Source organism: Phoca vitulina, unplaced genomic scaffold (assembly GCF_004348235.1).
Source record: "Phoca vitulina isolate PV1807 unplaced genomic scaffold, GSC_HSeal_1.0 scaffold11, whole genome shotgun sequence".
NCBI classification, from domain to species: domain Eukaryota; kingdom Metazoa; phylum Chordata; class Mammalia; order Carnivora; family Phocidae; genus Phoca; species Phoca vitulina.
The window spans coordinates 27175258-27197545 of NW_022589714.1; the positions used below are offsets into that span (position 1 = coordinate 27175258).

Sequence of the window (22288 nt, forward strand, 5' to 3'; positions counted from 1 at the left end):
TCATGATCCTGGAGTCCCGGGATCGAGTCCCACATCGGGCTCCCTGCTCAGCAGGGAGTCTGCTTCTCCCTCTGACCCTCCCCCCTCTCATGTGCTCTCTCTCTCTCTCATTCTCTCTCAAATAAATCAATCTTTAAAAAAAAAAGTATCACTGAAACTAAATTTTAATACTTTATATACTTATTAGCAACTGAATAATACAGATATAACCCCTTAAAGCTTTAGGGAAGCTCAGTAACCTCAGTGTTCCACTCTGATTTCTAAAGAGTACCTGGCATTTTTAGCCACTGGTCCACACACAGTCTTGCTGCTTCTGTATCAGAATGTCCTCGAATAAATTCCAATTCTTGTAACCCGTGAGCATGCTGAAAATCGATTTTTTCCTAAAGGTATTAAGAGGAAAATCAATTAACCTATAATTACTAATCTGATTTCCTTGAGAAAAGGATTTTAACACATCAGTGATCAGAAAATATTGATTATCCTTTATCCCTGTAACTCCACATCTAGACATCCCAAAAAGATAAGTGAAAACAAAGGTTCATGCTCTGAAATGTTGATCCCAATGTCATTTATATTTGCACAAAGTTTGCTATAACCTACATCTCCAACAATAGGGTACTGTTTAATTATGGTATATACATTTCATGAAAGTCAATTAGAAACACTAACCAAACCTTCAGTGAAGCAGAAATATATTTTTTATATCAAGTAGGTCACCAAATAGTATTAAATAAATGAGACCAAATATAAATAAAGATTAATTTCAAGCTATATGTAACTGTATCTGCAGAGGGGGAACAAAGGTTGAAAATACATAAAACGTTACTATCTCTGGGAATGGAAATATGAATGATTATTTTCATTTTTAAACTTTTATACATTCTTTTCAAAGTTTCCACATACAGCCTGAAGTATACTGAAGCCTATTAAATATTTGTTCAGTGAACAGTATTAGTAAGAGCAGATTTCATTAGTACTTAGCATGTGCCAGTATAAAGCATTTATCAGCATCTAGATCTAGGGTTGGCAAACTTCTTCCATAAAGGGCCAGACAGTAAATACTTTAGGTTTTGCAGCTCAACTCTGCATGAAAGCAGCCATAGACAACAGGTAAACAAATGGGCATTGCTATGTTCCAATAAAATTTTATTTACAAAAACAGGCAGTAGGCCAGTGCCAACCATGAAACTAGACTTACGCTTTAGACTGTTAAAGTCTCTAAATCCTCCTATATATTATTTATAAATCTATTTGCATAATCTCTAATCATGCTGTATCTAACAATACTTATTCACCACTTACCATGTGCCAGGCATGATTCTAAAAGCATAACAGATTTCATTCTCACAATAACTCTGTGAAATAGGTACTATTATTGTTTGCATTTTAGGATGGGAAAACTGAGGTACAGAAGGGTCAATAAATTGCCTAAGGATAAATAACAATGCCAGATTTAGACTCTCACAATTTGATTCTAGAATCCATGCTCTTAACCAGTACACCATATTGCATCTCAACAAGGTTTTGTTCTTAAAAAGAAATCAGTCACAAATGTTAGATTTGTAAGATATAGGCCAGAATAATGAATGGCCTAGTAAGCAATGCAACAGGATACTCTATCAGAAATGGCAAGGAGGGGAACAGGGAGATTCAAGATTTCAATCGGAAATAAATCTTCTACACAACACTGTTCAAACTACAGCCATAGAATACTAATTTTCAAAAATGTTAACAAGCATTAAAAAAATTCTCTATAACCAAATTAAGTATATAAACACTGATTTTAATACAAAATTTAAAAAGTTCCTTTAGGGCAGGACTTCCAAAGCCTTGAAGTGTTAATGTGCATGTAATATGCAGTATCTCAACAAATCAACAAATACTTTTTTTTTCAAAGCGCATCCTATAGTAGTATTCCAAATAACATGTTTGGAGAACAAAGCTAGTTTATCCAAAGAAAGCAATATGACAAGCCTCTGGCAGACTCTAAAGACATTTTCTAATGTACAAAATTAAACCACTTATCAAAGCTCCTTACAAAATCTATCACAAAACTCTTAATATAAATAAGATCAAATACTACTAGATGCCAGCTAATAGCCATTTATTTTAAAGAACTGCCAAAAATTAAAAATAAACAGGTTTTTAAAGATGTTCTCTGCCGTTTTTTACAATAGAATTTGAACTCTGTGGCCATACATAGTCAATGCTCAAAAAACATTTATTGGCTTAAGTCATCCTCTAATTAGCCACACTTTTCCTTTGTTACAAAGCTTCTTCCACAAACCTGAGGGTTATATCCCTTCTTGCAAGTCATCTTAACTCCTAGAGTATCAATGAGCAAAGCTGGTAGCTGTTCAACTAGTCAAGACAACATTATCTCTGAAAGTGATTTATCCAGTGAAGAGGGTTTTTGTTCTTGTTTGTTTGTTTGTTTTAATTTTAAATAGGCACCGTACCCAACATGGGGCTTGAACTCATGACCCTGAGGTCAAGAGTTGCATGCTCTACTGATTAAGCCAGCCAGGTGCCCCATATCCAGTGAAGATTTTAATGAATTTTCTTTCTTTCATTAAAACCACTCCATCACAAAAGAAAAAATTCACCATAATAGTAATACATCAATAATTCACAAAGGCCTAAGAATAGTTGGAAGTTATTTTCTACTACTACCTAGTTTTAGTGAGAGTTATCAGCCACTAGAATTCCTCAAGAATCTTTTTATTTTAGTTTGATTATCTTCCTTTCTGGATAGTTCCGTTTTTCTTTCCTGTCATCGAGTTTTAAAAAACAAGTTATCCATACAGGAAACCAAATTTAAAAAAATCATAAATGGATAGCAAGCAATGAACTAAGATATCTGTTAGTTGGTTTTTCCCTTAGAAAAGAATGAAATCTAAATATATATATTTATTCTTTAAAATTGGTTAAACAAGAATTTCAGAATTTCAGAAAACTTTCTTCAATGCTGAGATAAAGTCTTTAATAGAATGAATGAGGGGCGCCTGGGTGGCTCAGTCGTTAAGCGTCTGCCTTCGGCTCAGGTCATGATCCCAGGGTCCTGGGATAGAGCCCCACATTGGGCTCCCTGCTCAGCGGGAAGCCTGCTTCTCCCTCTCCCACTCCCCACTGCTTGTGTTCCCTCTCTAGCTGTCTCTCTGTCAAATAAATAAATAAATAAAACTTAAAAAAAAAAAAAAGAATGAACACTTAACATGAGTGGAAGCTGAAACTACCCTTGAGAAAAGCCTCAGTTACCATAGTGCCTGTAAGATTCTGAACTCATTACAGACACTTTATTATCTATGTGGGAACACTTCCTGGAAAAAGAAGCTAGCATCATTCAGGAAATATGTGGAAAAGGACAGCTTGCAAATCATCCCTCTGTCAAAGAGATTTTCCCCATAAACAATACACTTAACATAGTTTTGGGAAAGAATCTTCCTTAAAATTGAATAGTATTTCTGCCAGGAGAGAAACAAACCTATTTTTTATATCTCTATGCACTAAGCATTTTACTTACTTATGTATGTATGTATTTAGTTATTTATTTGCAGTAAGCATTTTAAACATACAGCTAGAATATTATGCTCTAATTTAATTGGTATTACATTATAAAGTCTCCAAACAAATCTACTTCTAAATGTAAAGAATATTAATTTATTCTATACCAGATTAGGAGATACTAAACAGAGGCTATAGAAATATATAAATTCCTCTATGATAACCAATGGACAAGGAATCAAAACACAGATCTTAAAATTAAAAAATCATAGTGCTTATCTTAACTTGGAAGATCATCTCCAACTCCATCCCTTTACAGATTAAATAAAGCCCAAAGTCTGCAAAAGCTAAGTGACCGGCTGGAATCCAAACAGCTGCTGGCAGAGCCATGATTTCAATTTCCTTTTTTTTTTTTTTTAAGTAAGCTTTACACCCAATGTTGGGCTTGAACTCAGGACCCTAAGATCGACAGTGGCATGCTCTACTGACTGAGCCAGACAGGCACCCCTCAATTTCCATTTTTAAACTCCTAGGATGAAGCTTTATTTACCCAACTCATCAACTTTCTACTCCTAATAAACATCTGTCAGTACTGAGGGATTTTTTATTCAAAAAAAATTTTTTAAGTAAACTCTACTCCCAATGTGGGGCTCAAATTCACGACCTCCAGGTCAAGAGACACGTGCTCCACCTACTGAGCCAGCCAGGTGCCCCAGTATTGAGAGAATCTTTAGGTAATTCATCCGGGGCCTTCTAAAGCAAGTGAAGAAAAAGATTTATATCATTAGAGATTCTAAATTAGGCTTCATTTTCCACATAGCAGCTCTTCTACAAACCTGATTAAAATTTCTTCCTTTTAGTAATAGATTTAATCTGAACGGGCAGGCTGAAGTTTGAGAAAGTGGTCTGATTCTATTTAGTAGAAAATAACCTTTTAACACCTTATGTCTACAAAAGCACCAATAAACTCTTTTTCACTCTTGTGATATAGAAACCAGAAACCCATAATTGTTCACCTGCTATAAAGAAATCCCATGATTTTTAATTCCCCAAAATAAAGTCCACTCAATTCTATTCTTTCTCCTATATACATATATGATCAGAATCTATCAAACTAAAGACAGAGATAATGAAAGCTATCATGAAGTACTGAAGTGATGAGCTATCTAGAGTCCATGCTGAACTTGGATTCAGTTATACATTTTTTGAAGACAAATTTCTGTTACTGTTTTATTATAAACAATTCCATGATTTGGTAAAACACCACTTAAAATAGTCACATACCCTGAATGCTCTATTCTTCTCTTCCTTCTGCTGTTTCTCCACTTCAACATGGCGGGCTAGACGAGCCAGAGTTAAAGCAACTTTATCCTTCTGATGGTCAATATAGTCTTTATGCTTAACATTATCCTATAATTGAAAAAACAATTTTCATTTCTTTTAAATAACAAAATTAGCTTTGGGATAATGATTTCATTTACTAAAGAGTTATTGTGCTAAAGAACCATTTACCTTTTTTTTTTTTTTTTAAGTTTACTTATTTAAGTAACCTCTACCCCCAACGTGTGGCTCAAAATCAGGACCCTGCGATCAAGAGTCACATGCTCTTCCGATTAAGCCAGCCAGATGTGCCAGGAACCATTTATTTTTATCATCAGCAAATTTCTAAGAAGGTGTCTTATGTATTTTATACTTTATATGGTATTTTGTAGGTCAGCCAACTTTCCACCAGCATCTGTGGTTTTCAAAATGTTAGATACACTAACTGCTAAGACAATTTATCATCTTTATTTACTTTATAATCATCTGGATACTGAAGGGTTTGGTGTTGCTTTGCTCTGAGTCTATAAGGTAATGCCATTAAGCCATTAGTCCCCCCCTAAAAGGTCTAACAGTACAAACATCCTTGGTTTTGGTTTTTCAGTAATGCCAGAACAATATTTATTTAAGAGAAAATGATTTAAAGAAATAGATCTAACTTCCAGTTTCTGGTCCACCATCTCTCTACTCTATCCTGACAAGTAAAAAGCTGAACAAACCAAGAAGTCAACAGCTCTTCTTAGATCTCTTTCTTAGACTGGAAAAGTGAGGTTACAGTGTAAACCGGTGCTCCAAAAAAGAGAGACAGAGGGGAAGAGGCAGAGGATCACAAGTTAATGGAGCAGAAACCCATGAGTGGAAACCTCAGCAGAAACCAGTATTGAGGAAGAACCTGAACTATAACTGATGAATTGCTGGACACTCAATGGGATAAGTCTAAGAGTTAAAAACCACAAGATGACCCAGTCACGGAGAGCCCTCACACTTCTGTGAGTTTATCTCCCAGAGTTCTACCAGGTTCTCACAGTAAAAACTGGAGAAACATCCCCTCACGCTTCCAGCCGGGGGAGAGGAAAAGTAAGCATTTTTAAATATGCCAGAGCATTCTGTTCTTCTTAACAAGACATGCCCTCAACAAAAACTATTTTACCAGAATGTACCCCGGTTGTAGGAATTTTATTGGAGCCTAACTAACCTGGGAGAATGGAAATTCACAATTCCAGGCCACTCTAGCCATCCTTCCCGCTTAAAAGAAGGGATTGAGAATCAGTGCTGAAGGTCACAGTCCAGGGGCATAAGCTCAACAAGACTGAGGCTTAATCACAGGACTACAGAGTGCTACCACTTCCCTGTACCTTACCACTACTTTGTAAAGGCCCATTTACCACAGCCCCTTTTACCTAATACATCATGTCTACCTTTCAACCAAAACATACAAGGAATACTAAAAGGCAGAAAAACAGTATGAAGAGTCAGAGCAAGCATAGAAAGGCAGACATGACAGGGATGTTGGAATGATCAAGATAAGGAATTCAAAACAACTGATTAATGTGCTAAGGGCTCTAATGGAAAAAGTAGACAACGTGAAAGAACAGATGTGTAATAGAAGTAAGAGAGATAGAAATCCAAAGAAAGAACCAAAAAGAAATGCTAGAAATCAAAAACACTGTAACAGAAATTAAGAATGCCTGTGATAGCCCCATCAGTAGACTGCACACTGCTGAAGAAACACTCCCTGTGCCTGAGGGTATGTCAACAGAAACTTCCCAAACTGAAAAACAAAACAAAAGGATTGAAAAAACACAAAATGGAATATCTAGGAACTGTTACAAAAAATGTTATATATGCATAATGAAAACACCAGGAGAAAGAGAGAAAGTAACAGAATATTTGAAGCAATAATGGCTGAGAATTTCCCCCAATCAATGTGAGACACCAAAATGCAAATCAAGGAAGAAATAAAACCCTCTTTGTTCACAGATGACATGACATTTCTAAGAAAACAACATGCAAATAAACAGTAGTTAGGGGTGAAATAACCTATGTAATTAGATATTTATAGCAGCTTTATTCATAATGGCCAAAACTTGGAAGCAACCAAGATGTTTTTTAGTAGATGAATGGATAAACTGTGGTACATCCAGATGATGGAATATTATTCAGTGCTAAAAAGAAATGAGCCATCAACGGGCACCCGGGTGGCTCAGTTGGTTAAGCGTCCGACTCCTAATTCTGGCTCAGGTTATAATCTCAGGGTTGTGAAATCCAGCCCAGCCTTGGGCTCCATGCTGGGCATGGAGCCTGCTTAAGATTCTCTCTCCCTCTGCCCTTCTCCCTCCCACCACCACCCAAATGAGCCATCAAGCTATGAAAAGACACGGAGGAAACTTAAATACATATTACTAAATGAAAGAAGTCGATCTGAAAAGTCCACATACTGCATGATTCCAACTATATGACATTCTGGAAAAGGCAAAACTATGGTTACAGTAAAAAAGATCAGTGGTTGCCTAGGGTTGGGGGGAGGAAGGGATGAGTGGCAGAGTACAGAGGATTTTTAGTGCAGTAAAATTATTCTGTATGATATATGTCCACTATAAAGGTGGATACCTGGGGTGCCTGGGTGGCTCAGTTGGTTAAGCATATGCCTTCGACTCAGGTCATGACTCCAGGGTCCTGGGATGGAGTCCCACATCAGGCTCCCTGCTCAACGGGGAGCCTGCTTCTCCCTCTGCCTCTGCCTGCTGCCCTGCCTACTTGTGCGTTCTCTCTCTGTCAAATAAATAAATAAAATCTTAAAAAAAAAAAACATCATAAATTTGTCCAAACCTACATAATGTACAACACATCAACAGTGAACCCTTAGGGTGATAATGATGTATCACTGTAGGCTCATTGATTAAAACAAACATTACTTTGGGGGACGTTGATAAGGAAGGAAGCTATGCATGTGTAGAGGCAGGAGGTATATTGGAAATCTCTATACCTTCCTCTCAGTTTTAATGTAAACCTAAAACTTCTCTAAACAATAGTCTATTAAAATCTTTTTCAACTAGAAAGACTGGGTTACTACCTAAAATACACTCTTTAGGCAAATCAGTCATGTATGTACAACCCAAATTTTATCTACAGTGGGACAGAATTGCAGAAACCATGTCAAACAACAGGTGTGATTTTCCAAGTACACAAAACTTACACAGAAGTGAGTATACATATAAAAAGGCCAAAATGGTATTTTCAGTATGAGGCTACATCTTTGCAATAAGAAATACTCACAGAATTACTCTGGGTGCAAGTAGTTCCAACTCACTTTCCCACTACTTGGTCAGCCTACACCCTTGTACCAGGTTAATAGATGACATTCTCCTAACTTCAAAATATTCTTTTACAAGTCACAGGACAATGCAGCTTACTAGAAATGAGTCACAAAAAGCTATTTATCTGAGCTCCAATCCTTTAGTAAAGGTACATTTACCTGTTTTAAAAGCAAATTAAATGTACTCTTTGGGAAGACAAAAATATTATCTACTTCAAACGTTGATGCTACCTTGAGAAGAAAATTTAGAGTAGATCCTAAAAGAATCTTTTAATTTAAGGAAGTTAATAATATTTAAACATGGGCCTAGAGTATGTTATTTTTCCTGACACAGATACATTTTTAGGTTTTTTTTTTTATTAAAAGATTTTATTTATTTAATTGACAGAGAGAGACACAGCAAGAGAGGGAACACAAGCAGGGGGAGTGGGAGAGGGAGAAGCAGGCTTCCCGTTGAGCAGGGAGCCGGATGCGGGGCTTGATCCCAGAACCCTGGGATCATGACCTGAGCCGAAGGCAGATGCCTAATGACTGAGCCACCCAGGCGCCCCCATTCTTTAGGTTTTAAACTCTAGCAAAAGTCATGCTTGGTCATAATAACGCATGAGGTAGACAAAAGTATAAATTAGGGTTTACCTATAAAAATACATTGTTGGATCACAATATTCTGGGGATAGAAAGGCGGCCATGTTTTGGATTAACTAAAGTAATCCTAATCCAGGAAGAGCTACCTTTGAATTTATGGTTCTACTATCATTTTACTTTTTCCTAGGCCACCACAAAACAACCATTCTGAAATATTTTTTTTTTTAAGGTTTTATTTATTTGACAAAGAGAGACACAGTGAGAGAGGGAACACAAGCAGGGGGAGTGGGAGAGGGAGAAGCAGACTCCCCGCTGAGCAGAGAGCCCAATGCGGGGCTCGATCCCAGAACTCTGGGATCATGACCTGAGCACGACTGAGCCACCCAGGCGCCCCTGAAATACTTCTGGAGTTATACTCATTCAGGAAGACTTTACATAATATTTATTCTTTTTAAAGTTTCCTTTAAAACACAATTAATGATTCTCTGCTTTACATTATAAATTATAAATATACTCTGGACACAAAACTAAATGAAAACTAAAAGTTTGAAACACAGAGATTACATATATCCAAAGGGAAAAATTTTTAGTAATTCACTTGTCACAAAATTTTTTTTTTTAAAGATTTTATTTATTTATTTGACAGAGAGAGAGAGACAGCGAGAGAGAGAAGGGAACACAAGCAGGGGAAGTGGGAGAGGGAGAAGCAGGCTTCCCGCTGAGCAGGGAGCCCGATGTGGGGCTCGATCCCAGGACCCTGGGATCATGACCTGAGCCGAAGGCAGACGCTTAACGACTGAGCCACCCAGGCGCCCCAACTTGTCACAAAATTTAAGTATGAACTTTTTTTTTTGAAGATTTTATGGATTGGGGGGGGGGGGGGGGGGAGGGGGCATGGGGGTAAGGGCAGAGGGAGAAGCAGACTCCCTGCTAAGCAGAGAGCCTGATGTGGGGCTAGATCCCAGGACCCTGGGATCATGACCTGAGCCAAAGGCAGACGCTTAACCGAATGAGCCACCCAGCCGCCCCTTAGATAAGAACTTTACTCCCTTCAAACTGTACTCATAGACTTGGAAGATAAATTATTTAGCCCTTTAATCAACATTAAAACATTTGTTTAAATCTCTTCAACTTCATTCTAAAATTAATCTCTGGCCCTAGAACATTACTCTTTGGCGGTCAAATAAGCAAAACCTGCTGGTATTACTGTTTGCTAAAATTATTTTCCTCATATTTAGCTATCAGTAGCCTACGTTATCTTTTAATTAACTATCTGGTTATGTTAATAAAAAAGATTACTTCTGTGATTCCCAACTAATTCTGATCTATTTATCATCTTTCACGACTTTGAAGGGCTCAAAAGACCTAACAGCTCTGATACTGAATTCAAAAAGACATTTAAAACTGAGTTTGGTTTCCTTCTCTTCTTCCTCCATGGGGAAAGTTTCTATTTTCTTCTTAAATACAAAAACGAAAATAAAACAGAACAAAAATCCTCTGGCTACCTATATGGAAAGCATGTAATTAGAAAGACAATTTACTAGGAGTAGATAAAAAGGAATGAATGGTAGAGCTAGAGAAAGAATGAACTTCAACCTTGAAACGCCACCATTTATGAGAAAAATGAAGTACTTAATATAAATGTTTTCTCCTAAAATGGGGAAAAATTATTATATGAGGCAGGGGATGATACTCATATGATTATTTTTCCATCACAACTTAGGTTTTGGAATCAAGGTTGCTGGTTAAAGCCAGGTACAAGTAATGGGTTATTTATGAACACTCACTCTCTCCAGAAAGCTAAATCCCTTGGATTTCCACTGTTAGTGATCCAAGATGAGGGGAAGCCTCTAGATCTTACTAAATTATATAGTTCTGTGGTTCTGAGAGAACATATACACATTGGAAAAACAGAGATCATGGATATTGAAATATATCCTAGGGATTTTACCTATTAGGTCACAGAAGGCCTTATTTTGCATAGAAGTATAATAGGTAATTCAAGGAATCAGTATGTTCAGAAACAAATTTTAACTTATCAGAAGGCAAGGGGGAAAACACTGCAGGCCACCTTGTTACTAATTCAACTGCAGAACCAAAGCTATACTATTATTTGTCAGGAATATGGGCAGAAAGTGAACTCGTTTCAGCCTAGATGAAAGTGTCTTAAATGTTTCCTGTAGAATTAAGATGAAAAGGGGACACCATAGTCTTAGGTTTGGGAGTTTTCCACTATTCCATTAGTGTCAAAATACTGAACTGTAATTTAATGTGAAATTACAAAATTCTAGGACTGTTCTTCTTAGATTTGCCAATCTTCCCCAAAGCCTGTTGTATTAATAAGCATTTAGGTCCTTAGAGCTTTTCTAAGGTCAGACTTTCAGACTGTAAATTCTCAAGCTAGAAATGGAATTGGCTCTCAATGTAAGAATGGTAAAAATAAAATGTTAGCAGCTATAGGATTTTCAGTCATTCTTCTTGAAACACATGCTGTGGTCACCCTGTATTAACTTCCATATTAGATACTATTAAAGAATACTATTGAGTCCACAGTGATAGCAAATGAGCTGTAAGAAAATGCTATTCACTCAGTTATTTTTGGGGAGAAGGATAGGAAAGTCTTAAGAAACATACTGGGGAGGAGAGAGTCTATTTGCCTCTATTTTAGATCACTCCCTGCATCAATTTTTCTTCCATAACCTCTCCCCTCCCATTGGGGAAGTTGTGTGGGATCCTCACAGAATTAAGGAGAAAGTTGTGAAGTCAGAAAACATTAAAAGGCAAATTCTAATTCAGTAACTATGAAAAAATTTTAAAAAATAACGGTTTTAATAAAAAAAAATGATATGATTAAAATAATAGTCTGACACAAAAAAATCTGTGGATGATCAGGAGTTGGAAGGTTACAAAATGAGGGTCACATGGGGTACAGAAAGAAAAGCTGTTCCAGAACCTCAGAAGCCAGGCTAATATGGCCTCTATGATCCTGTCTGTGCTCACCTTGGACATTATGACTTCTTATATCCTCCAGTATATTCTTTACATTTTTTAAAAAAGATTTTATTTATTTATCTGAGAGAGAGAAAAAGAGAGAGAGTGGGAGCACAAGTAGAGAGGGAGAGGGAGAAGCAGACTCGCCACTGAGCAGGGAGCCCAATGTGGGGCTGGATCCCAGGACTCTGAGATCATGACCTGAGCCGAAGGCAGATGCTTAACCGATTGAGCCACCCAAGCACCCCTATTCTTTACATTCTTTAAATCTAAAACTCGGGTTGTAGAAAGCAAATCTGGGTTGTGTCCTTCAAATGGCAGTCAGATTAAGAATACTGGTTAAATCTGAGTACACATATCCATGAAAGTTAAGCATGTACAGGCGTACCTCATTTTTTTTTTTTTTAATTTATTCATGAGAGTCAGAGAGAGAGAGAGAGGCAGAGGCAGAGGGAGAAGCAGGCTTCCCGCCTAGCAGGGAGCCCGATGCGGGACTCGATCCCAGGACCCTGGGATCATGACCTGAGCCAAAGGCAGACATTCAACCATCTGAGCCACCCAGGCGCCCCGGCATACCTCATTTTATTGCACTTTGCAGATACTGCATTTTTTACAAATTGAAGGTCTGTGGCAACCCTGCATCCAGCAAGTCTGTTGGCACGATTTTTCCAACAGCATTTGCTCACTTCATGCCTGTGTCACATTTTGGTAATTAAGATATTTCAAAAATTTTCATTATTATATTTGTTATAACGATCTGTGATCTTTGATGTTAGTATTGTAATTGTTTTGGGGTGCCATGAATTGCACCCATGTAAGACTGCATAAACATTGTGTGTGTTCTGATGGCTCCACTGACTCGCCATTCCCTTGTCTCACTCCCCTGCCTTAGGCCTCCCTATTTCCTGAGATATAAATATTGAAATTAGGGCAATCAATAACCTGATGATGGCCTCTAAGTGTTCAGGTGAAAGGAAGAGTTGCACACACATTTATCACTTTAAAAGCTAGAAATGATTAAGCTTAGTGGGAAAAGCATATTGAAAACCACGACAGGCTGGAAGCTAGGCCCCTTGCACCAGTCAAATTGTGAATGCAAAGGAAAAGTTTTTGAAGGAAATTACAAGTGCTATTCTAGTGAACACATGAATGATAAGAAAGCAAAACAGCCTTACTGCTGATATAAGACCGTTTTAGTGGTTTGGACAGATCAAACCAGCTACAACATTCCCTTAAGCCAAAATCCAATCCAGAACAAAGCCCTAACTCTTCAATTCTGTGATGGCTGAGAGAGGTAAGGAAAAAGGCAAGTTTGAAGCTAGCAGAAGTTGATTCATGAGGCTTAGGAAAAGTTGTCTCATAATATCAAAGTACAAGATGAAGCAGCAGGTGCTGAGGTAGAAGCTACAGCAGGTTACCCAGAAGCTCTAGCCAAGAGAATTAATGAAGGTGGCTGCACTAAGCCACAGAATTTCAATATGGATGGAACAGCCTTCTATTGGAAAGGAGATGCTATCTAGGACTTTCATAGCTAGAGAAGTCAATGCCTGGCTTCAAAACTTACAAGGACAGGGGCACCTGGGTGGCTCAGGCGTTAAGCGTCTGCCTTTGGCTCAGGTCATGATCCCAGGGTCCTGGGATCGAGCCTCACATCGGACTCCCTGCTCAGCGGAAAGCCTGCTTCTCCCTCTCCCACTCCTCCTGCTTGTGTTCCCTCTCTCGCTGCGTCTCTGTCAAATAAATAAATAAAATCTTAAAAACAAAACAAAACAAAAAAACCAACTTACAAGGACAGGCTGACTCTCTTGTTAGGGGCCAATGCAGCTGGTGACTTTTTTTTAAGTTGGAACCAATGCTCATTGACCATTCTGAAAATCCTAGGGCCCTTAAGAATTATGCTAAGTCTACTCTGCCTCTGCTCTATAAATGGAATAAGGCCAGGATGAGAGCACATCTGTTTACATGATGGTTCACTGAATATTTTAAGCCCACTGTTGAGACCTACTGCTTAGAACAAACATTCCTTCAAAATTTGACAGCTCATTGACAATGGACTGGTCACCCAAGAGCTCTGATGGAGATGTACAGTGAGAGAATGTTGTTTTCATGCCTGCTAACACAACATTCTGCAGGCCATGGATCAAGGAACAACTTTAATTCTCAAGTCTTATTATTATTATAATATATTATTATATATATCTTATTATTAAGTCTTATTATTTCTCTGTAAGAATGTAAGCTGCCACAGATAGTGATTGCTCTGAAAGACCTGGGCAAAGAAAAATGAAAACCTTCCAGAAAGGATTTACCATTCTAGATGCCATTAAGAACATTCATGATTCATGGGAAGAGGTTAAAGTATCAACATTAATAGAGTTTGGAAAAAGTTGATTCCAACCTCATGGATGACTTTGAGGGGTTCAAGACTTCCATGGAGGAAGTAACTGTAGATGTGGTAGAAATAGCAATTGCTGAGAAATGGAATTAGAAGTAAAGCCTGAGATGTGACCGAGTTGCTGAAAGCTCATAATAAAATTTGAACAGATGAGGAAATGCTTCTTATGGATGAGCAAAGAGGTTTCTTGAGATAGAATCTACTCCCTGTGAGGATGCTGTGAAGATTGTTGAAGTGACAATAAAGGATGTAGAACACTACTATGCTAGAGAAATCATTCCTGAAAGGTAGAGTTAATCGATGTGGCAAACTTCACTATTGTTTTATATTAAGAAATTGCCACAGCCACCCCAACTTTCAGCAACCACCAACCTGGTCAGTCAGAAGCCATCAACATCAAGGCAAGACCTTCCACTAGCAAAAAGATTAAGACTCACCAAAAACTCAGATGGTTAGCATTTTTTAGCAATAAAGTATTTGTGGTCTGGAACCAAACCCGTAGTATCTCCAAGGTATGCCTATACAGGTGAAAGTAAGCAAGAATTCTTTTCTTCTTTTTTTTTTTTTTTTTAAAGATTTTATTTATTTATTTGAGAGAGAGAGAATGAGAGACAGAGAGCATGAGAGGGAGGAGGGTCAGAGGGAGAAGCAGACTCCCCGCTGAGCAGGGAGCCCGATGTGGGACTCGATCCCGGGACTCCAGGATCATGACCTGAGCCGAAGGCAGTCGCTTAACCAACTGAGCCACCCAGGCGCCCGAATTCTTTTCTTCTTGAGGACAAAATGTTTAAGGTTTAATGTGGTGTGGTAGAGTCACAGCAAAAATTCCAAGTCTAGAAGCAGGTATAACTTGGGAAGGAAAGGAAGAGGGCTTTCCTATGGATCTAATCTGGAATGATGGGATTCAATGGGTCAACCTAACTGGGGGCAAAAGGAAAAGGAAAGCCTGGCATAGGATTCCCTTATTTTGTCAAGTAAGGGCATTTTTTTTTTTTTTTAAAGATTTTACTTATTTATTTGAGAGAGAGAGCACAAGCAGGTGGCCTGGCAGGCAGAGGGAGAGGGAGAAGCAGACTCCCCACTGAGCAGGGAGCCCTACATGGGGCTCGATCCCAGGACCCTGGGATCGTGACCCCAGCTGAAGGCAGACCCTTAACCAACTGAGCCACCCAGGCCACCCATGTAAGGGCATTTTTTAAGGAACTAGTATCAATGGTCACCATGATTTCTAAAGAGTAAGCTACAACACCTCAAACTAATACTTTAAAATTTCCCTTAGTAGTCTCATACTAAACAAATTTATCTTATAAAAAACTAGCTGCACCACCCTGATTTTTCTTTTTGCTACAGACCAATAACACCTCAAACTTGAAATCAGTTCAGTTGAACTTAAAATTGGTTCTGACCATGAACTCAAAATCCTGATCATAACAGGAGTCACATTCAATGCAAATTCCATATTTAGACAAAATTTTCACCAAAGTAATTAATACTTTCACTTACTAATCAAGTTTAAGGAGCTAACAAATATTTCCTGGAAACTATTAAAATTTTTAACATTAATGTGAAACTGATCTACTTGCTATGTGAACTGTAAAATAAATCATACAGTATCAACAGACTAATGACAAAACAGCACAAAATACCACTAATCAATGAACCTATAATCTGTATATATTTCAATGTTTTCTTTCCCTCACTTATATTTAAGTGAAAATAATCTTGTCTTTTATTAAAATACGTAAGTAAAATCTAGAAGGCTAGAAATCAAAATGTTAACAGTAGTTTTTCTGTCTGGAGAATTTTTCTTTTTTTCATTTTCTAGTATTTCTACAATCAGCACATGTAATAAAACTAACAAATTCAATTTGTAACCAACAAGATGGAATAATGACAAAAAGTACTGAGGATCTCACTCTTTTGTTTGGGAATAATGGATTTGATTTAAATTAATCCCTTACAAAAATATAAGTTTAACATTTATCCTTCATAAAGGTAGATGGAAATTTTATATCTAGAAGGAAAATAATCTGTTAGTAAATTGTATTTAACTTTTTTTCCCTCTCCAGCTTTTTCTCTCTAGAAATCCAATGACTAGGCTACATTATTTTCCAAACCTAACAGAAAGAGATATTAATCATAACCAAGGCAAGTCACATTCAATTCAACAGCCTTAATGACTATTGGGAAAATATATTTTACATAGTTTTGATGTCAAACACCATGACTATTTTAAACCAAAAGCACTTAGCTAAAACATACTTAAAATTTTGTATTTTTCTTTAAATACATATATGCTTAAAACAAACTGCAAAGTACACATACTCATTTGTATTTTTAAGTGTACTTAAATTATTAAAAAGTACAATTAGGCAAATTAAAAATTGAAACTTAAAAATATTAGCTTATTCTGCTATACCTGACCTTTCTCTTTTCCTGTTTGGGATATAAGACTAAAAGACTCTTAACTTTTCCAATGACCAAGGTAATTTCTCATTGTTTAATATACTTATTTGCATGGAAGCTAATAATGTCTCAAAAGTAATTTTTACTAGAACTAGAATTTCACAGGTGGGCTTTCTTCTGGAATTCATCTACAAATGCCTGTTTCTTGAACCATTCACTCTCAATCCTTCAGAGTATTATGGTTTAAGAAGCCAAGTGCCATATACTTGCCAACTCCCCTGTGGTAGTAAAGAACTGGGCTTGGTACTGAATGCTGAGAAAATGGGCTATAATCTGTTTAATAAACTTTTTTAAGGTCTCATGAATAAATATTTTTCAAATATTAAATACCAGGCATACCTTTCATTTTAATTTTACCCTTCATCTGCTCAGCCAAAAGTTGAGCTTCTAAGTCACTTCTTAACTGCCATAAACTAGCTAAACCAGTTTTCTAAAAATATTTGCCAAGATCAAGTCAAAGGAAATGCAAAATTAAAGGAGTAATTCTGCTTTTGTAAAGCAATTTCTAGATGCACAATACTGAAAAAAAGCAGGGTTTCACAGAGGAAATTATCATTTTACAATAGTTTGTGGCATTATATCATTTTGAGCCTTTTTTTTTTTTTTAAATATTTTATTTATTTATCTGACAGAGAGAGACACAGCAAGAGAGGGAACACAAGCAGGGGGAGTGGGAGAGGGAGAAGCAGGGTTCCTGCCGAGCAGGGAGCCTGATGCGGGGCTCGATCCCAGGACCTGGGACCATGACCTGAGCTGAAGGCAGCCGCTTAACTGACTGAGCCACCCAGGTGCCCCATTTTGAGCCTTTTTTATAACGAGCAACTTTTTATTTTAAAATCACTGCTTATCTCTAAAAAGCACTTTAGCTTTTGAGTAACTATCAAATTTGGCATTATACAACATTACTTTTTAAATGGAAATACGAATATAGTCAAAGGATCTTCCCTTTGAAATGGACTTTCACTTCTGTACAGGGTGATATAAGCTAGGAGAAAATACTCTATAAAAAGAGTTATCCAGAGAAGTGATCACAACAACCCAGTTCCCTATCTGACTCACCAAAAGCACTTTTCTGGCTACAGAATAGCCAGTAATAAGTTAAGATGAATTTTGTAGGAGGTATGGGGGAGGGACAGGGAGAGGGGATATAGAGAATAATCCAAGGCAGAGGTTTATTTGTTGTTGTTATAGTATCTCCCCGAATGTCAGCTGACACAAACTAGTCAGCGGGGCATCCAATGGAGAATGATTATTCTAGCCATTATCCTTATCTTCTGTGTAAAGAAGGGATCCCAAGTTTAAAGAAAGCTCAAAGGAGCAACCTACTGCACAAGTGGAATGAATTAACTTTGTAAATCATTAATTATAGCTATCCATCTGACCAGTGCACTTGGGTTTGAATAGAATTCCTGAAACAACTGCTTTATTCCATACAAACTCAAATTTAAAAGCCTGCTTATTATTGCCCATCCTAAAGCTGTGGTCCATAGTTTGCATTCCCAGAAGTTCTGTTTACCAGAAGCCCCTTTTGCCCAACTTATGGCTCAAACCACCCCCAAAAATAACATTTTGAAAAGCAACAATTTTTCTCAAGTATTTTATATTCAAATACAGAGAGAGCAGAAGGGATAAACACAGCAAAGCAGTACAATATTTATTTACCATCTCCAGCAGCAAAGCTTTGGAACCAGGAAACAACCCTTTTGTACAAAGCAATCATCTTCCCACCCCAACTGGTTATTGTTTACAAATACAAAGTACACAGAACATCTGCTTTATACGGCAAACTTAAAAAAACATACATACAGATATCCCCCGTTCTGTAAAGTACTTTACTCAGTTAAGAAGGCTAGTACCACCAAACCTATTAAATAAGATTCTTCCTCCTGTATTGTCTTTTGGGTAAATTGCCAATATCTATACTTACAAAAATCCCCTCCTAGGAAGAATGACTTTGATTCTCCTTCAGTACAGGACCATAAAAAACAAAAACAAAAACACAACAAAACAAAAACATTTGGAAGTTGAGAATTTTTAAGTATCTCTGAAGTTGCAAAGGGGAATATAACTTTAACCCTGAGTGCCACTGCTATAACTCTGGCACAGAAAGAAAAAGGATGAATTATGAAGAGAAAAGGTGAAAGTGGCAACAAAAGCAAGAAAAGAAACTCAAATCACAGAAAAAACAAACAGGAAGTTGACAAAATGTGTTTTGGGTGCTGCTGGAGATACCACTGGCACAAGGTTCACGGGTCTGTCTTCAATACAACACCTCCAAACTCCAATGAAGCAACATTTTTAGAAATACCTTAATTTTCCCCAAGTCTACCCTCAAATTATCTGTAAGCCAACGTACAGGGAAATGAGCCACATTTAGCTACACTGAGGACAGAATGCCAATAGGAGGTCCTGAAGTATGCAACTGTATACCCATAATGGTCTGTCACATTCCACTTCAGTGTCATCATCCCGTTCATCTTCAAAGTTGTTCTCTACCAGTGTCTCAGTTCTTTTTCACTGCTTGAGTTGTCCCTGGGACTAGAGGTGCACTGACTGAAAGCCTTCCTTTGTCTCAGTTCAGAGAAGAAAAAGAATTGCTCTAGATGGTCACAGGGGATTTTGGTACAAAGCGAACTCTAGACAGACGACTTCTATAACCTTACAAATAATAGCCACACAAACTTGGTACACTTTGAATAGCTAGGAACCAATACATTTTCGTGGGTAATTTATCCTTTCTTCAACTTAATCTTCACCAACTGTCCCCCATAAAGGCTGTTCCTTACAGTTCTGAAACCAGACACAACGTTCCACATGCCTTTGCATGCACTGATTCATCTCAATGCCTGGCTACTGATTCTCCACTGGTCCAACTATCTCTTCTCCAATCATGCTGCAGACCTCAGCTTAAGTATCTGCTAAGTAAAAAAAGCTTCTCTGATCCCTCTAGATGGCCCTCTTTTGTTCAACTTCATTGCACGCATGCCTCTAAACAGGACAGTTACATTGTATTGTTATTTCTTTCTCTAAAGAGAATATACCATCTCTTATTAACTCCAGGTTCCCCCAGAGCTTCCTCAGTGTCTGCTTGCACAAAGGTATTGAAAACTATGATAGAAGATTGTTGCCAACAGACACAGTGACAAAACACCATCCATCAAAAATCATATACACATACCTACATAACCTAGCTCTTCATTCTACATTCTCTTTATTTCCTTATTGTTTATAATGAGCATTTCTTAGCCTGCACTTGAGAAAAGAGACTATTTTACTTTAAATATGCCTTTCAACGACTTAGTCCATTGATGGGCTTGTAATACAGCTTAATGGTTGAGCCTTAAAAACTGTAAACGAGGGGAACAAAATCTGATGACATGAACAATTACATGCTATTAAATATACATCTTAAAATGTATCTGTATTTATATCCAATACCATCCCACAGTTATATCTACGTGTAGAAACAGCACACCTATGAAAGAAATCTATACTGGGCTTTTGAAATTTCAAAGTACTTCCAGGCATTACCTCATTTGAGAGTAGGAAAACTGAGGCTCAGAAAATAAGTGACTTGCTAATACTCAGATCAAGGTCTTAGAATTTAAATACCATGTGCTTTGCACCATTCCACCTTCCTTTCTAGCCAATATCCTAAAGATGCCAGAAAAAAACGCCAAAAAAACAAACTTTGTGTATCTGAAACAAAACGGTTTAACAAAAAAGGCAGAAGAAAAAAAAAAAACCACCAAAAAAGACCCTTGACTAAAATGATCAGTGCAGAAAATGAATGGAATATGTGAAACAAGCCAATGACCATACATCAAGACAATCTTAGTCCCACACAGTGAAATCTCAATGGGAAAATGAAGAGGTTAGAGTTTCTGATCTGACAAGTGAAATGACCAGGAATTAGATAATAGAAGACATCAAGTACTAAGGGATGAGAGTACAGCCATAAACACAAAATTTAGGGAAGAAAAAGATTAGTATAGGTCAAATTAGCTTATCAGAGAGGTTAAGACTTGAGTTGAGCCATGAAAAATACAAAGAGGCAGCCTAGTATAATGCTAAACTGAGACTGTGGAGGAATAGAGTCAATATTCAAAAGCTAGGCTCCACCACTTGAGCAACGTGCTTAATGATGTTTCATTTCCTCATCTGCAAAGTAACGGTGAATTTCTTCCTCAAGAACGCCTTGTAACTTTTGGCACACAGCGCAGTAAATGTGAGCTGTATAAATGAAAATTCTCTCCTCTACTTGCTTCCCAGGCAGGAAGACAACCGTCAGGCCCAAGGCTATCAAGGTGCTTCCAAGATCTCAAAAGGTATTTTTGCTAAAAGTAAACATGAGTTGTTATAAGCCATTAGACAAAGACCAACCTGCATGCAACTCTTGCTAAGAATCTAAATGAGGCTAATTAAACACTGACTATACTCGAACCAAGGCAGAAAGGAAGGGCTGCACACCTAACAGCAGGATGTTTAATGTAATTAAATATGTTCAAAAAAATGGAACTGAAAATTTGAGACTGTTTAGTGACTTGGAAAATGCTCCCCCCAATCACCCAGATCATGTTGCCCTAGTAATTAAAAGTGGTACAGATAAAGGGACCACAAACATGATAGTTATTATAGCATATTAGTATTAAATGCACACTAAGTAGTGTGAAACAGCCATCACAGATAAAAGTGGGAGTTGACAAGAGGTCTAACTGTAGCCCTCAAAACTGAATGATGTGATAGAGCTACTCTTATGGGCAATGACAGAAAAGAGAAGGCGTATGATAGATAGCTGACGGGAAAAAATAGCACATGAAAATAGGTCTTATAAAGAGACTACTAACAGAACTCATTAATAACACTTGAAGCATTTAAGATCAAAGAAGAGTTTAAAATACAACTAGATATAAACCATTTACTTTCACTGCTACCAAGGAATAGACTTAGGAATATTAGAAAACTCAATACAACTTGAGAGATCTCCAAAGTCCTAAAAGAAAGTACAGACAACCTGAGAATTCTTGCTGAATTCTTGACAAGGCATTAGAAAATCCAAGAGATCATTTGAAATAGTTATCTCAATAAAATACATAAAGCCCTTAAGACCTAGAGAAAACTGGTTAATTTTAAGATACAGTTTATGTCAGAGCTGTTCTATAACTTCATGGTGATGGGCTTAGAATTTTTGTAAGATGCAATTAACCATAAACCATATGTAGTAATACATTTGTGTGAAAACTATGCAAAATGAGAAAAATAAGACTACCATTAAATAAGAAGGCATTAAAAACTGACTGAAGTTCAATAGCCAGGAAATAATAGTTCCAGAGACTGGACTGGCTGCTTTTTTAAAAAAGGACAAAAGAGAAAACTAGAAAATCTCTTACAATAATGCTGAAGGCATTGTATTTAAGTACACAAATACAAAGCCACATCAAATCCTGGCTAGTATTTACTGGTAGAATAAAAAATATAATCTACATCAAAGAGATTAAGGGAAGATCAGACATCCTTCTAGAAAGAGGTGTTACATAAAGGGGAAGAAAAGATCAATATAAAGAATGAAACAATTAATACGATAACATCAAAAGGACACAGTTGGACTGTGATCACTTCCAGATATACCCCACTGGAAGCAAACATATAATTTCCAGTAATAAGAAATCTCAATGGTACCAAACACTACTATAAAAAAGTTTTCATTA

General features: G+C 37.2%; 1 protein-coding gene across 2 annotated transcripts in view; it reads right to left on the reverse strand.

Annotated features, from left to right (window-relative positions):
* Window positions 1-22288, reverse strand: part of ZNF451 (zinc finger protein 451) — a 95764-nt gene that overhangs the window by 56018 nt on the left and 17458 nt on the right. For both annotated transcript variants that reach the window (XM_032409582.1, XM_032409581.1), the window contains exons 4-5: window positions 4792-4917; window positions 272-383 (exon numbers count right to left, since the gene is read on the reverse strand). In XM_032409582.1, coding sequence (XP_032265473.1) covers window positions 272-383; window positions 4792-4917 — 238 coding nt within the window. The remainder of the gene's footprint in view (window positions 1-271; window positions 384-4791; window positions 4918-22288) is intronic.